This window comes from Python bivittatus, unplaced genomic scaffold (genome assembly GCF_059951505.1).
Source record: "Python bivittatus isolate LINGU-HERP-01145 unplaced genomic scaffold, Pbiv_v1 ctg000700_np1212, whole genome shotgun sequence".
Classification (NCBI taxonomy): Eukaryota; Metazoa; Chordata; class Lepidosauria; order Squamata; family Pythonidae; genus Python; species Python bivittatus.
The window spans coordinates 53,455,944-53,472,408 of NW_028277098.1; the positions used below are offsets into that span (position 1 = coordinate 53,455,944).

At 38.2% G+C, this 16,465-nt stretch overlaps 1 protein-coding gene across 2 annotated transcripts in view; it reads right to left on the bottom strand.

Annotated features, from left to right (window-relative positions):
* Positions 1-3,155: 3,155 nt before the first annotated feature.
* AHCYL1 (adenosylhomocysteinase like 1) overlaps positions 3,156-16,465 on the bottom strand; it is a 53,454-nt gene continuing 40,144 nt past the window's right edge. For both annotated transcript variants that reach the window (XM_025167742.2, XM_088154602.1), the window contains exons 8-17: positions 15,954-16,070; positions 15,696-15,759; positions 14,226-14,314; positions 8,863-8,933; positions 8,470-8,564; positions 8,286-8,384; positions 7,696-7,764; positions 6,786-6,864; positions 5,743-5,863; positions 3,156-5,371 (exon numbers count right to left, since the gene is read on the bottom strand). In XM_025167742.2, coding sequence (XP_025023510.1) covers positions 5,365-5,371; positions 5,743-5,863; positions 6,786-6,864; positions 7,696-7,764; positions 8,286-8,384; positions 8,470-8,564; positions 8,863-8,933; positions 14,226-14,314; positions 15,696-15,759; positions 15,954-16,070 — 811 coding nt within the window. In that variant the 3' untranslated portion in view covers positions 3,156-5,364. The remainder of the gene's footprint in view (positions 5,372-5,742; positions 5,864-6,785; positions 6,865-7,695; positions 7,765-8,285; positions 8,385-8,469; positions 8,565-8,862; positions 8,934-14,225; positions 14,315-15,695; positions 15,760-15,953; positions 16,071-16,465) is intronic.

Genomic DNA, 16,465 nt, shown 5'->3' on the forward strand with positions numbered 1-16,465 from the left:
AACACTAAGTATTTGTAATATTTCTAGACAGAGGGAAACTTACTGATGCTCATTAACCTACTGGAAGCCAAGCTTTAGGTACAGTATTCCAGGTGATGAAAGTTTAATTTATTCATGTGTGCTTCCTGAAGACTATGTGAATAGTCAGCGTGTAAAGGAGTGTTTTGAGAAATAGGATTGTAGTCAACTGAGATTTCTTTACACTATGTTCACCCAATTACTGCAATTTAAGGAAAATATTTTTGCAACCTTTGTGCTTCTTAATACTTATGCTATTCACACACGGTGGAATAAAAGAATGCACCTGAATACAAGTTACTTCTGCTCACCTCCAGGTCATACTTTCTTGTACAGGAGAAACCAACATCTCAAAACATCCACATATTACAATATATTATATTGACTTGTGGAGTTAGAACAGCATTTTGAATATTATACTGAATTTAGAAGCAATACAGAGAGTACGCTTACTAGTATTTCTCATGTGAATTCAGCCAAAGATAGTGAAGACATAAGAATTTTGCATTACAGGTAGTCCTTGAGTTATGACTGCAGTTGGGACTGGGATTGCCATTGCTAAGTGATGCAGTTGTAAAGTGCGATGTCACGTGACCGCATCGCTTAGTGACAGCAATCCAGGCACTCCTGGTTGTTGTCGTAACCCAAAACACACAGGTTGTTAAGTGGGAAGCAGAGGGAGTCCCAGGTAAGGAATGTGGGAGTGCCACAGGAGGATGGGGGAGGCCCTGGGACACCTGGCACAGGCCATGCATGAGTTGGAGGAGGGGGTGCTTGATGCCGTGGTGCAAGCTCAGAAAGGCTGGGGAATGAAGGCATGGGGTGCATGCAATTGCAGGGAGGCTAAGGAAAGAGGGCACAGGGTGCATGTGATTGCAGGGAGGCTGTGGAAAGAGGGCGCAGGGTGCCTGTGTGCAAGCGTAGGGAAGCCAAGAAAAGATGGCGTGGGGTGCATGCGGTCACAGGGAAGCCGTCAAAAGAGGGTGCAGGGTATATGCAATCGCAGGGAGGCCGTGGAAAGAGGGCACGGGGTGTGTGCGAGTGAAGGAGGGTGTAGTGCATGCGAGTGAGGAAGACCAGGGTGGGGGGAGACCTATCCCGGAGACTTGCAACCTTCCTTGCCAGCTTCCCATTTACTTTGCTTGGGGGAAGCCATCAAGGAAGGTTGCTAATGGCAATCATGTGATCATGAGGCACTTGGCAACTGGCCGTAAGCGCAAATGGGATGCTGAGCACCCAGATCACAATAACATAACCGTGGGGGTGCTGAGACAGCCACAACTTCAAGGACCTGATCACAAGTCTCCTTTTTCAGCACTGTCGTAACTTTGAATGGTCGCTGAACGAATGGTTGTAACTTGAGGACTACCTGTATAATAAAAAAATAGCAAAATCCCCAATTTGAGCTGATACTGCTAGAATGCTAATGAAAGCCAAGTCCACATCCTCTCATAGACAAGCTATTACTGCACTGGCCAGATCCATCCTTGATTTTATGGCTGCAGTTTTTAAAGTTCCCAGTATTAAGTCCTAAATTCTGACTTCTTCTGGATGTAGTCCATGAGTCTCTTCAGATTTCTAACAAGTCTTTTCTATTTTTAATTGCTCTGTACCCCTTTTCTTGCTTTTTTTCCTATCAAAGGATCCCAAAAATATTCATTTAAAATTTTTGACCTCCATATTCTATTGGGATCTCATGTACTTTTTTCGCTTCACACTAAAAAAACAAATCTAACACTTCACCCTCAAATGCAGATTTGACTTTGAAGGCCTTTACAATTTGGGACCCAAAGGATTGCCTCTATCAATTATCAACCTTTCTGGGCTGTAAAATCATCAGAGGCCCTTCTATGAATGCTTCTGAACAATGAGATGAGGTGCAGTAAGTGGCTACTAGTAAAAGAACCATTTTAAGAATAGACCCCTAGTAATGGAATGCTTACTGCTGACAAATTTGCCCAAGATGCTTTAATTTTCCCGGACCTTTCAAATCTTGCTGTATCCTTTAAAATCTGTTAGCCCCTATTTTTATCCTCTGTTCCTTGATTAAGATGAAGCTGATTTTTATGCTGCATCACATTTTCTGTATCATTTATTTCTATAATTTTTATCAGGTAAACTATGTTAAAAATTTTTAGAATAGCTTCTTATTCCAGGGCTGAAATCTAGAGTGGGAAGTTGGGGGTGGAGAACCCAAAACCAAAACCGAACTCCAGAAGGTAACAGTGGGAACCTCTATACTTATGCCAAGAAAACAGCATGACTTTTTCCATGACATCATCAAGAGCCAAGTTCAATTTAAGGACATTTCATTTTTATTTCTGCTCAGCCAGGTGGCAGCATTTGATCTAACTAATCTACATCTAAGCAGGTTAATACTTGGTTAGTATTTGGATGGGAGGCCAGCAGGAAATCCTAGGGCTGGTAGGCTAAACTGAAAAATTAAAAGAATCTTAGGCCATGGCAAGCCACTTCACTGATGTGGCTGTGAAGTCACCAGCTCAACTGAAAGGCAACTTTAAAAAAATCCTAACTAACAAACCTGGAGTTCTCAACAGTATCTAAATCTGCAGATAGATGGTATGTAAAACCTACCCTTTTAACTGAAAAACTATGACTTGAGGCTGATTCAAGGCAGTTTTAAGCTAAGCATGAATTTATATCCTTTGTTTTAAACATACTTTTATAGAAATGAATATTCAAGCAGTATCCAATCTATGAATCTATCTTAGGCCAGCTTTAATTATTTTCATTAGTTTAATTTAAAGTTAATTCAATTTAAAGTGATATATAGTGTAATAAGACTACAGGCAATAACAAAAAAGAACCCTGCTGATCAATGCGAATTAGCTTAGATCTAATGTGGATCTTTTCTAGGCAAATTTAAGCACAGATATTTTCCCTTGATGTTTTGTAAGTGGTTTCCAATGTTAGCACAACATAGGTTATTTCTTCCCCACAAAACATGCTAGTGGAGGAAAGGATAGGTGTGCCTCAAGGCAGGAAAATACCTATCTTCCTCAATCCATACCTCTCTTATTCTGTTCAAAAGAGGATGAATAGGTTGCCAGTAAAAAAGGGGTAAAAAAGTAATGTGGCATTACGTAAGCAGAAGAAGAGAGTACTGAAGTCAGAGATAGCTTTCTAATCATTTTATTCAGACTTTGCGTAATGATTATTGCTCATTTGCAAGATTATTAATATTGCATTCATTAAAAATCATTCATATACAAAATAAACCTATCCCCATCTGGACTAATGCTATAACATGCTCCCTCTGATTGAACTGAGGTGTTGCTAGGTATGAGAATTTATTTCATGGCTTATACAGAGATGGAGCCCTTAGCTAAGTATTTATCGACATTGCAACACAGAGGCAGAGAAATGGAATGAAAAAGTCCTCCTAAGCTTCTGGAGGCCTTTCTGGAATACACTCTGCTGGATTTACCTAATTCTGATACGAGAAATTGTAAGAGTGCTGTAAAAAGTGAAAAATAAAATTCAAGACAGTTATCCCAATGAAAGATTCAAAAGAAGTACGTATGTTCAAGCCTGGGATTATCATATGATCAAGAAAACAAAACATCGTTCATTTGCCTTGGCTATAATTAAAGTCAGATTCTGAAACGGAAGGGAACATGAGCATCTCAAGGCAGGGTAAGCTTCTGTACTAAAGTCAATGTCCAGCATCATTCTGCAGGACTAGTAGTTGTCACTATGCCACTGCCACAAAGGAATCAGATACCTGTCTGGGAGAGTCATGTAGAAATAGAGAGCAAGCATGTTGGATGTGCAAATGTTTGGTGGCTCAGGATCCTTATCAAACTGCAGGTACTTTACTCTCTTCAGTGAAGGACTACCAAAAAGGCCTTTATCATACAATAGTGGGGCAAAATCTACGAAGGAGCTAAGAATGACATCTTCAGTATTTACATCTAGTTTTCCACAAAGATTACATAAAAAGGCAGAAAAATTCAAAGTCCGTCATTATGTTCACAAAGTCCCTGGCTCACTGATGCTATCCCTTGACACTTCAGCAGATCAGACCCCAGCAACTGACTCACCATCTTTCACTTGACATTTGCTTTTCCTAATGCTGAAGGCCCCCCCGCCCCGCTGCCCTTTCATGGCACTATAATATGAAATCTGGGCTGCACTGTCATCTGACAGGAGAGGTACCAGTGCATCATGTTAACTGGACAGAACAGGCTAGTTACTTGGATAAGAAATTAAAGCAGCAGAGCACTTGAGATAGTAGTGCCAATGGAAAGGGATCCACCTTCAATATTCATTTGCTACAAATGGAGCCTGAAGATGGGGGGAAGTGCCTTACACAATGAGTAACTCTCTATAGGATCTTAAAACCTACCATAAATCATCATTCAAATATTTCCTGTGCTGTGCGAATGAAGGAATGGAGAACGTGAGATGCCATCTCAGTTCAAGAGGGCTGATCTGGTTGTTGGTGGTCCCAAAATTCTGCTAAGTATTAACTAAAATAGTCTCTCTAGTTTTCCAAACAAGAAGCAAAAGGGATTTTTTTTTTAACCCACTGCCTTTTAGAATAAGATATGGGTACATCTTGGTTTAAAGCAGCAAAAATAAAATAAAATCATCTAAAATTGAAATGCTATTAAATGGACAGCTATATCCATTTCAATTCAGTTTAGCACCCTAGCAACTTAAAAAGAGAAGTTAAAACTGCCTAGTTTAGTATAACCAGGCATGCAGCTACACTGAAAGTAGGAAAAAATATCTTAGTTGATCATAAATAATAGGTGATATTGTCCTACTGAAATCAAGAGGACTTGTTTCCACATAAAAGAATGAAGACTAGGCATTTGTGGAATATACACCTATAACCCAACTGGCCGCAAGGTGTCAAGTCTGTTCCCATGGAGGAAAAGGAACACTGATGTAGCAGCTAATAAATAGGGGCTCATTAAGGCAATTTAGAATTTGCAATTAATTTTCACACAGAAAAAATAGTACTCTTAATAGTTTGCAGTTCTACCAGCTACAACTAAGGTGCTCTGAAAATTTTAAATTAAAAAAACAAAATCACATGAAGAGAATGCCCCACATCACCAATGGAAATCCTCTCCCCAGTAGCAGAGCAAGAGAATTAAAACCACATTAATTTTGTGGTGGTGTAGCAAGGAATCCCAAATTGTTTGCAAGGTCAATACTGAGACAGGGAAATATTAAAAAGAATTGGACAGGATAATATAATCACATGGATAAAACAAAAGTCTTCTGAAGTGACACACACAAAGTTATTTAAAAATATTCTTGCTAAAGCTCTTGGGTATATTATGTGGTCTGGTTCTTCAGCGTTATGGTCCATCAGTACCTAAAGCAAAGAAGAGAGGAAGGCAAAGTTAAGCACTAGGGATTCCATCAGGATGCAATAATCAAGTACCTTTTAGGCATCAAGAACATTGCCTCCACCAAAGGTAATCTTCCCTTGCTCAACATATAAAAACATTAGCCGGCACTATAAACAATTAAGCCAAATTAGTTTTATATTTTATCTATGTTTAAATAAAATACAGCCTTCTCTCTGAGGTTCTATAACCACATTATTCAGGTTAGGCTGGGAATGATCAAAAAGCCAATAATAATAGCTTATCACTGACAAACGATAACACTCTTCAATTCATCCTGTTGTAACAAATTACAGCCATAAGTCTCGTTCTCATTTAAACTCATGGAGATTGTTACCTATAATAGTTTGGTTTGAATGGCCCGTTCTTATTGAGTCCCAAATATTTTGCTTGATCATCTGTTAGTTCTGTCAGATGGGCGTCAAATGATGGCAGATGCAAGCTGGCAACATATTCATCTAGGAAGAGCAAAGACAGAGAGCTATTAGTTTAAGCTTTTTTAAAAAAAAATCTGTTTACACTGCCTCAAAGCTTTTAAGAAGTTGATCTGGAAAGCTGTGCCCTCCAACATTAGTCTCTATATGAGACCATCTGCAAAGTCTAGCAGAGCCATTATTACAGATTACATGAACACTGAGGCAGAAGGATAATATACTGAATATTTTCTTGACTTTTGTTCTCCCTCAGCATTCTAATCTGGATTTTTTATTTTCTCACATTTCAATTTGAAATACAAGTTATAATTTAAGAGGTAGAAAGATGTTGACATTTCCCATTCTAAACTCAATGCTGAAGAAAATTTCATTTTCTAATTCTTATCTAAAGGGATAGCAGTTGCTTCTGCTTTGTTTTCATACTGAAGATGTCTCATCATGTACTAATCAGCATAAATAGCAACTTTATTAGAGCCCCATGAAAATTATTTATGCAATTTCCTCAGATTTTATGCAATTTCCTTATCAAATTTCCTATTTTGGTGCTGGCAATGTTCTATTATTTGATAGTGCTACTTGCAAGGAAGGATATGCCAAGTTTATATCAAGTTCAAAGTCAGAATAATGAAATACAAATACAGTAGTTAAAAAGTAATAAAATAATTTAGATTAAAAAACTATAAAAACATTAGAATTAAAATGGCTTAAGGCTCAGTGGTCTAATATAATTCACAAGACCTTGACGACATGTATACTAAACTACTGCAGAATTTCCTTTCTATTTTCATAGCACGGCTACTCCAAAAACTCATTTATACTTTATATTCATGTGATAATGAAACTGGATTTATATATATGACTTGCATTTCAAGGGCTCATTAAAGGCAGAGGCTATTGTTCAGTGATCAGTGAATTATAGCTAAGAAGTCAATTATTATTTGCTTACCCATCTTCTTAGGCAACAGATAAACATCTTGTTTGTATCTTCCCTCAGGAGCATTGTAAAGCTCAATCAAAGCCAGAGCCTATGAAGATCAGAGAGATGCTGAAATTAGCAGTAACTGCAGACTTTATATTGTGGTTTTGACATGCCTGGTGGTAAAGACATTTACTTAGAAATAGCACATCTACTTTAAATGCTGGATTGTGGGACTCCTAGTGTTTATGGATAATTAAAGAGAGTACTAAGATTATATATGTAGATTGTCAGACAGACAGACAGAATACATTCTTTTTTTTTGTTTCAGACACAATACATTCTATATGAAAGGGAAGTGACTGATATCCCTTTATCTTGCCCATAACGACCAAGCAATGTTTTGGGGAAAAAATGAGAACATGTTATTAACCTAAACTGTAGTATTTGTGTAACTGAAGCCATTTAACTGAAGAATCCCCTCCCCTTACATGTATAGATTTTACATATATCAAGTATGCTTTCAAAGGCATAAATATCAAAATAATGGACAGTTACACTGCCTTTTAAGATGACAATTAGGGCAACTGAAAGAGGCAGTAGCTTTAAGATCTTGTCTAAGGATTTATTGTGCAAGGATAAGGATTTGCATCTCGAGGAACTTAAACTTCTCTTATAATAAAACACCTGACATGAATGGGGGCAGGGGACAGGGAAAAAATCATAAATAAATAAATATTTAATAAATAAATAAATACATAAATAAATAAAAGGAAAGCTGGACATGCTTCAAATAGATAATGGGTGGGGGTTTCAACAACCAGCAAAATTCCCTCTCCTGTGATGTATGGATTTCTTCTGTTTTCCTTCCTGACAAACAGCACATTGAAAATACAGACTAAGGCAAAGTGTGCAAGTTAAGTATTTGGCAACTGAATACCTGAGTGGTAGCCGTGATGGACAGAACAAAAGTAGGAACAGTTGAACAGCTTAGATTGAGAAGTCGCCCCTAATACAATAGAACATAAAAAAGAAACCTCTGAGATAGCTGCAAATGGCAAACATGGATTAGAACCATTAAAACTGAGGACAATATTTTAGATTCAATTTACTTTTCCAAATGCCTACTATCAATAAACCTGAAGCTGGCCTGAACTTATTAAATACCACCTTAAATCTTTTAAGTCCTGAAGAACTGAGATAGGCCTATATGGTTTAGATCCTGATGAAATTAACTCTTCATTGGGAAAAGAATCAATTTCAGATGTCAGTATCAGCTGAACCCAAAAGGAATTGCACAATTTAGCAATGAGGATGACATTTATATCCACGTTGGTCTCATTGGCTTTGTATTTCTGCATAACCAAAATACCCTGAATTGTCCAGAAAAACGTTTTTTGTTTCAGTTCCATAATCTCTTGCCAATAGAACCATTTATTCTTACTTGTAATGATATATAGCTAGGCACCACACCATATTCATGGATCTTGAGAAGCAGTTTAAGACATATCTGAATCTTCCTAGACATACCTCGGCTAGTAGAACAACTCGTTTGCCATCAGGCCAGATTACATGATCCACTTGAGAACGTACCCGCTCCCATGTAAGTTCTGGGGTACGAAGACTAGCCTGAGAAAGGAAACATTGAGAGAGGCTCAACTACAAGATTTCACTGGGGAAGTGAAAAGAGTAACCAAGGATAATAAATGCTCACCACATCGATTTCAGTGTTGGAATGTCCCATGTTACATACAATGCAGCTATTCTTCATTCGGTCCAAATGTTCTCTAGTCACCACATTCTTATTCCCTACATTGAAAAAAGGCACCTAAAGCAAGTTGGTGACAGCCTTCAGCTATCATATTTTTCCTTGCCTGTCGCTAAAATTTTAATTCCAAAGTTACATATGGAACAGAGTAGCACGTTATATAACTAATATTTCCTAACACTTCATTAGAAGATTCACATACTATTTTAACGTTGAACTTTGAGTAGGGAAGTCTTATTTGTTAACTGTCCAAAAACAGAAAATCAGAAAAATTTCACTGGTGGAAAGTAACATGAACTTTAAACATGCACATTACCTGTCCCTCTCAGAATGCTTTACCTGTACAGGTTATGACTACATCCATCTGACGAATTACTTCATTGAGTTTCACTACCCGAAATCCATCCATGCTACCACACAGAAATGAAAGAATAAAGGGACACTGATCACAACACTGCAAAACAATGAATAGAACAATCTAATCTGTCCATTTAACCAACTCCCCAAAATTGAATAAATTAAGAATCCACTGGCAATGTCACAGCATAACTGAACTATTCTTAAATTATTATTTGGTTTATGGTATTGTTCAAAAACTAATTTCATAAATAAACTGATACAAAGGTATTTTCAGAGGTGTTAAAAATTAAGAACTCAATAACGATAATTTTACTGTTACTGAAATGTAAATGGAATTGTTCATATGAATTTGTAAGTTAGATACCAATATTAATAAGAACTGGGTCTCTTTGTCAAACTATTAAGAGTCCAAACCAATCTGTTTTGCTGTTTTGAATAATAAAAGAGGAGAAATACTCCATGAAGTACACAGATTCCCACACTCCCAACAGCAAATTACTTCCAATTCCCAATGACCAGTACCTTTCTCCTATTGGCAATTTGGTTATTCATTTCATAGATTTCATTGACTGACATTGTCTGAAACAGTAGCAATAGAATAAATAAACCAAAGTAGCCCAGAACAGCTAATATTAGGTTAAGACATATAAGATTACTTGATTGTTTTTTTATACACTATATATGTAATACGCAAACATTGTTCACATAAAATAATATTTTGCCAGCTATGAAAAAAGAGCAAATAAATTATGACAGTCTTAAAAGAGTAGTATGCAAGTCAGAGGTTCAATATTCAGCATGGTCTGAATCCTTTCTAGAATTCAAGTTACATTCCATTCCATTCTATTAAAAAATAACTTCAGAAAAGTTAAATAGCCACACCTGTTAAATGGTTATTGTACCATGAAGTACCTTTCTGGTAATTGAAAGATAGACCCAACAGAAAGGATTAACCCACCTCTAATGGCTGGAAAGCAGGGCTTCCTATCCTGTGGAAGAAACCCCCTCCCTTCAATCACATGCATTGTTTCAAATGAATACATTTCCACTTCTACTTCATGAAATATTTCACAGTAACATGACTTGGCACTGGCAAAGAATACATGGGAAATCGAAGAACAGTGTAAAACAATGAACAAAAGCACAGCAGTACAACAACATTCCAAATATGTATTTGGAACCTGTATGTTTGGATTCTCTCTAACTTTATTCCCCTCCAGTACAGTGGGACTGTTGAGTCCATCTTTTGGTACCTAGAAAGGTATTTCATAGTAAGTCTAGCTACTTTACTTGGTTACCAAAGATGAAGCTGACAGGAAAGGATTTATTACCCTGGAGGACTCCCAGCATGAGTCAGTATAACTGTTATAACATCTTTTGTAACACTGGGTAGCCCAAGACTGCATCTGTATAAGATGGACTTATTTATTTTATAGTGTATAATAAAGATGGTTGATTGTTTCTAGACTACTTCCCTACAAAATGTCTAGTACTGTTGTTGAAGTTGTTGATGTAGCTGCCTCCTTGTCAAGTAAACTATGGTGCTGGAAGAGCGCTTCTACTTCTTGCTGGCTGGGTATGCTAAAACAATACATTTTCTAACCCATCTGCAAATAGTGGATCACGTACTGTAATTCATCTTCCCTGATCTTCTCTTTTGAAGGAGACAAGCTACCAGCCCTTTGATCCTCTAAAATATGTCTGATACAGATTCTTAAGAGTCTTGCACACATCTAGCTCGTTCCACATCCATTATCGGGGGGGGGGCAGTCTAGGTAGAAATAGACTTGACCTTGTTATAAAGCAGGGATCTAGTTGCACCATCAACTTCTTGGTGGAATACACATAGATCCCCTCTAATTAAAAGTGCCCATAATTCCCCAACTCTAAGGGAATTAGAGTTGGAGATTAGGGCTACCAAAAACATTATTTTTTAAGGTAAGGATGTTAATGGGAATTTGTCTAATGAGTTCAAAGGAACCAGTCATTAAAGTCCTGAGAACTAATGACAGATCCTTCAAAGTGAAATGGTGAATCACCTGAGGTGTGAGGTGCCACTAAGGAAATGCTACACATGTTGATGGTTAGAATGTGGTGCCTCTTGCCTAACTAGGCAGCCACTGTCTACACAATATATTTGCTGCTAGTCTTTTCTCCAGCTCCATCTGTGGGAATCCAATCACTTCAGGAAACTTGGTGTAATATGAATTTCTGTTTTTTATACCACCGCACAAAGGCATATCACATTAGCTGATAGATTTTGATAGTAGCCAGATAACCTGAAGCCAAGATGATTTCTACCACTGAACCCAGAAAGCCAGAGCTCATGAGATGTTTCCCTTCAATTTGCACATATATAGTTGTAGGTAGTTCAGATCTGAGTAGCTGTAGAATCCAGATCTGTAGAATCAAGTACTGAGAAAGCATGTCTGGGCATTTCAGGAGGTATTAGAAGTGCTCCTCACTCATCTCCACTAGGATAGAAAACCATGATCTCCTAAACAACAGCTTCACCTTGCACATCACTCTGCATAACTGTCAGGGTTCTCCCCAACTAGTATTGGAACTAGAAGCCTCACAGGCAGTGATTTAAGGACAAAACTGTTGATAAACTTGGGGTTTTTTGCAAGAACCAGAGAAGCCATTAATGAAGAAATCCATTAACTGAAAGATATAAATTACAAGCCATATATATAGCAAAGTTAAAATCTTATGTCTCTTTCTCCAACCTTGTGGTGTAATTGGTTGAGAATTTCCCGCTTTTGGGTGGGAGGAGTGGTTAACAGTTGTGTAACACGGTGACCCAAAGTTGCATCTGTAGAGATGAACTTAATTGTTTTATAAGGTATAATAAAAGGCAGATGATTGTTTCCATGCCTCTGCTCTATAAAAATCTAGTAGGTCTTTTAAGGCTGTTGATGCAGCTGTAATTTGCTCTACATGTGGCTGCCCTAGAAGAGCACCTGGAAGCTTCAGCTGGTCCAGAATAGTAGCCCAGATGGCCAGTCTCAATATTGTTACATTAGTTGCCAGTTTGTTTCCAAATACAATCCAAGATGCTGTTCACTACCTTTAAACTCTCTACGGTTCAGGATCTGGATATATAAGAGACCACCTTCTCCATACAAATTCTGCCTATCCTACTCAAACAACCAGAGATCACCTACCAGGAGGTGCAGCAGGAGGGGGCCTGACTGCAGTCATTCTCTGTGGCACTCCCTCTCCTGTGAAACAGCCTGCCCTCTGAAGTGAGGATGTCTCTGAATCTTATATGGCATTATGGAAGTGCTAAAAACCTGGATTTTTTGGAAGGCCTTTAGGGACTGACTGTGGTGCCACAGGTATCTATATACAGGTAGTCCCTGGGTTAAGAATGCTCGGTTTACAGACGACCCATAGTTAAAAACGGAGCCTATTGTAGCGAAATTCGAGTTAAATACACAATGATTTGAGTTAATGGTTCAAGTTCATTACACAATACTACTTATACAGTATTATACAATAATACTATTCCAGCTTACATACAAATTCAACTTAAGTACAGATCTTGGGAACAGAACTCATACTTAAACTGGAGACTACCTGTATTTGTTACTGTAGTTTTAAATATTCACTGTAAGGTTGTGATTGCTGTTTTTCTTTGCCTTTGTCCTGAATGGCTGCAGGACCCATTAGTTTTTGCACTGTGCTCACCTAGACTTCACAGCAAAACTATCAATGCATGATGCAACGAGAGGTTTTGTTTATTAGATGGCTTGTTGAAGAGCTCTGTGCTGATTTGGGGCTGAAAGGGAGTGACTGTCCCAAGTCAGACAGCTGGCTTCTGTGCCTAAGGGAGGACTAGAACCTGTTAATCCCTGTTCCTAGTCTGGCATTGTAACCATACAGCATGCTGGCTCTCTAAATGGTTCAATGTAAGACATTACTTATTACTATTATTTTATTATCTGTAAAGTGCCTAGAGCCCACTACGAGGACTGAGGTATGGATAAACTGCACAAATACATTCAACCTTTTTGTACCGCTAGTAGCTGTGTTGCTGGCGCTGCCACTTGCCTTTGTTTTGCTTCACATCAGGAGGCTCTCACCTTCTAGCTTGGCCCAATCCTTCTGGCTAATTGATTGGGCCGGCTCTGATAGCACCACTTTCTCCCCAGTGTCTTCATCTTCAGCTGCCAAGTACCCTCTTGTCTGTTGCCTATGATTGGCACACTGATTAGCTTGAAGATGGTTGGTGGGCATAGCTTTGCTATCAGTGCTGCTCTTTCTTCTTTCTTTTTCCACCCTAAAAATGGAGCCAATGGGAAAGCTGCTGCTTCTCCCCAGAAGGCAAAGGAAAAACTGAAGGACAAAGGCTTCCTCTGCGGGGCAGAAAGAACTTTTACATCCTGCCTCCTTGTGAGAAGAGATGGATTTAACCCTTTCCTGTAGGCTCCATCTTCAGTGACCAAGAACGTTACTACTTTTGTAAAAGTGATTGGGCTGTACACAATTTTATTCCTTTGTTTACAGGAAGCTCTTTTATCCAGTAGAGATTTTCCTTTTAGCCAACACCTACATTTTAAAAATAGAATATTCCAAGAGCCTCAGTAACAATTGCAACCACTGTTCATATATCAGTACAAGAGTTTGAGTCAGCTAGTCATCCACCACTGCTATTAAACAGCATATGTTGCAGCAGAATATTCTTGAACTCATGAAATAAGCATGTTTAGACAGAATGTATAAAGCTGCTTGTATAGCTGCCCATCTTGGGACAGCAACTCTAGCAGCAAATACAGGATTAAAAACAAAGAACAAAAACAAAAATAAGAACTGCCAAATACCAGTAACAGTAATAACACAGTAATAGCATAGTGGTATCAGAGGACAATCCAACTCAAGCAACATACTTGAGTTACATACAGTCATGTGAAGAAAAAACACATAGGCAGGCCCCATGCCCGAAGGAACATCCAGGTCTAAAGGACTTAGAAAATACCAGTAAAGTTGGGACCAAGCAAAACTTGGGTGTTATGATGTTTCAGGGAAAAGCCACACAGGCACAAGCCAGTCCTAAGCCGCAGCCATGCTCTCATTCCAAGCAGTGACCAAGGCCTCAGTCAAACTGTGCACCAGACCTTCAGGAGCAATCTTAATCATGAAGCCTTTAAAAGGCTAACACTTGAGCACACAACTAGTGAAGATTTGTACTCTGTTATGAGGATAGCTTTGATTTTAAGTTCTAGATAGAGGAACTTTTAATAGATTAGTTTCATTTCAACCTTCTGAAGTGGCCACCAGAAGAACAACCAAAAGTGAGAAAAATGGCTACTGAATGCTTGTAACGGCTCATCTCTTACCAGGCTTGAAGGGCACAGATGGGATCAATCTCTGTGATATAAACAATTGCTCCCAGAGCCTTCAGAGCTGCACAGCACCCCTTTCCAACCTGTGGTACCCAAAAATAAATACAAAATCAGAAGCTGGAAAACAATGTCTTGTCTACCTCAAAAGCAGCAGTAGAAAACAATGAAACATGGTTTGAAGTTTCTACACTAAAATTGAAATGTATATAATCAGTGATTTAACTGATGAACATTGATGGAATGGCCACAAAACTCTCAAGAGTAACTTGTGGCCTCACTCTTAGTAGCCTTCTTCCTGTTACTATGGCATGAAGACATTACTTCTATCCATGCCTTTATTCATAGCTGCACTATTACTATTTACTGACTCCCATCTCATAAACATATATGGTTGATGCAATTAGAAAATGTAACTGATAATGTGTACGTGCCTGAGGAAGAGAAACAAAATGAAGAAGAATCTGAGAGCTCAGCCCCTCTATGTTCTTATCTTACAAACCTTAAATAGCCTGGGTATCACCATGCTGTTTCTCAGTAAAAAAAGCTTCCTCCCCAACAACTTAGAAAAAAGAATAATTAAAATATTTTAAGGTGACTTACACTCTGAATTGGGAAATCTAATCACAACAGAGAGGGGAAACAGGAAAGAAGAGGAGTTTTTTAAATAAAACGTGGCCAAGAAATTATCACTAAGGAAAATGGTTCCTTTGTTCATCTTATTACTAAGTTGTAGCTGATGACAACTATCAATTAAACCATGTAATGAAGACTCACACCCCGGGGAAAAATACACACACTCACACACACCAATTTTTGCTGCACAAGAATACATGGAAAAAATATACTAGAGGAGAGGAGAGGAGAGGAGAGGAGAGGAGAGGAGAGGAGAGGAGAGGAGAGGAGAGGAGAGGAGAGGAGAGGAGAGGAACCATATCAATACTGATTTTGAACAGCGAAGACTGGGACTGCAGGAAGAATTCCACATCACCAGATTCCTCTTGCTGTTACTATACTTCTTTTGCATAAACAAGCACCTGCACTACTGCCACAGTTTATATATGAGCTGCTGTTGTAAAATCTTAAAATGTGCAGAATTCTGTGCTGCCATTCATATGCTACCTAAAATCCATGTTGAAATAGTACAATCCATTCGCATGTTAAAATTATCTTGAATATAATATCTGATGTATTACATATAAATTATTAGTTGTAACGATGTAAAAAATACTTGCTGGTAACAGCAGCTTGCAATTACTATGAGTGGCTTACAATTAGATATACCATTTTCTGTTACAACACAATTGCTTGCTAATGGTGCTTTTATTCAGCGCACAAGAAAGAATTACTAGTAAAAAGCAGATAATGAATACAACCAATAATGAAGGTTACACAAAGCTAGCTATTTACTTGCACTCGTGAGAGCTCATAAAAGGACTAGGATTGTGAATCACTTCTAAAACTCACCTCACCATAGCCACATACTACTACTTGCTTCCCTCCAAACATGACATCTGTTGTCCTCTTTAGGCTGTAGAAAAGAAAGCAACCCGCTTTGAAAAGGTGGCCATTCAACACTATGCTCTTAGATTCTTCAATAATGCCGTAATTTGAAGTCACTGTATACCACAGCAGTGTACTGATTTAACCTTTCGGCATAAAACCCAGCATAAAGATATGGCACGAAAGCTAGATGTTCAATTTTTTTCCCCAGCCCAAACTCACCCGTCCAAGATGGACTCTCTGCAACAGTACAAGTTATCAAATTTCTGTTTGGTGACAGAATCATTTACATTCATGGCAGGAACACACAGCTTCCCAGCCTTTGATAACTGGTATAATCTGAAAAAAGAAAGGGGGGGAGGAATGGAATATTTCAGAATTAAAGTAGGACTACCATATCTCAGCTGCAAAAAATTGGATGATCACTAGTTGGCAGCAAGCAGTTATATTTTGTACATTATTTTGCTGCCATCTAGTGGTCTTTGAATTTCTGCAGCCCAGATATGGGCTCCCTAATTAAATATTAGATCAGAAACGCAATGATCAGAAAGAGACATTATTACAGTTTTTGGTTAGAAGCAAAGTTTGACATCTTTTCTTTTAGCAGCAGTAGATATGGGACTCTTAAGAAATTCTTTTTTGAGTATGCACAGAGTTCTAATTTTTAAAAGATCAGAATAGAGAAGAATTATGAACCTTTAAGATTTATTTAGCCCAATGTAACTAGAGTCTTA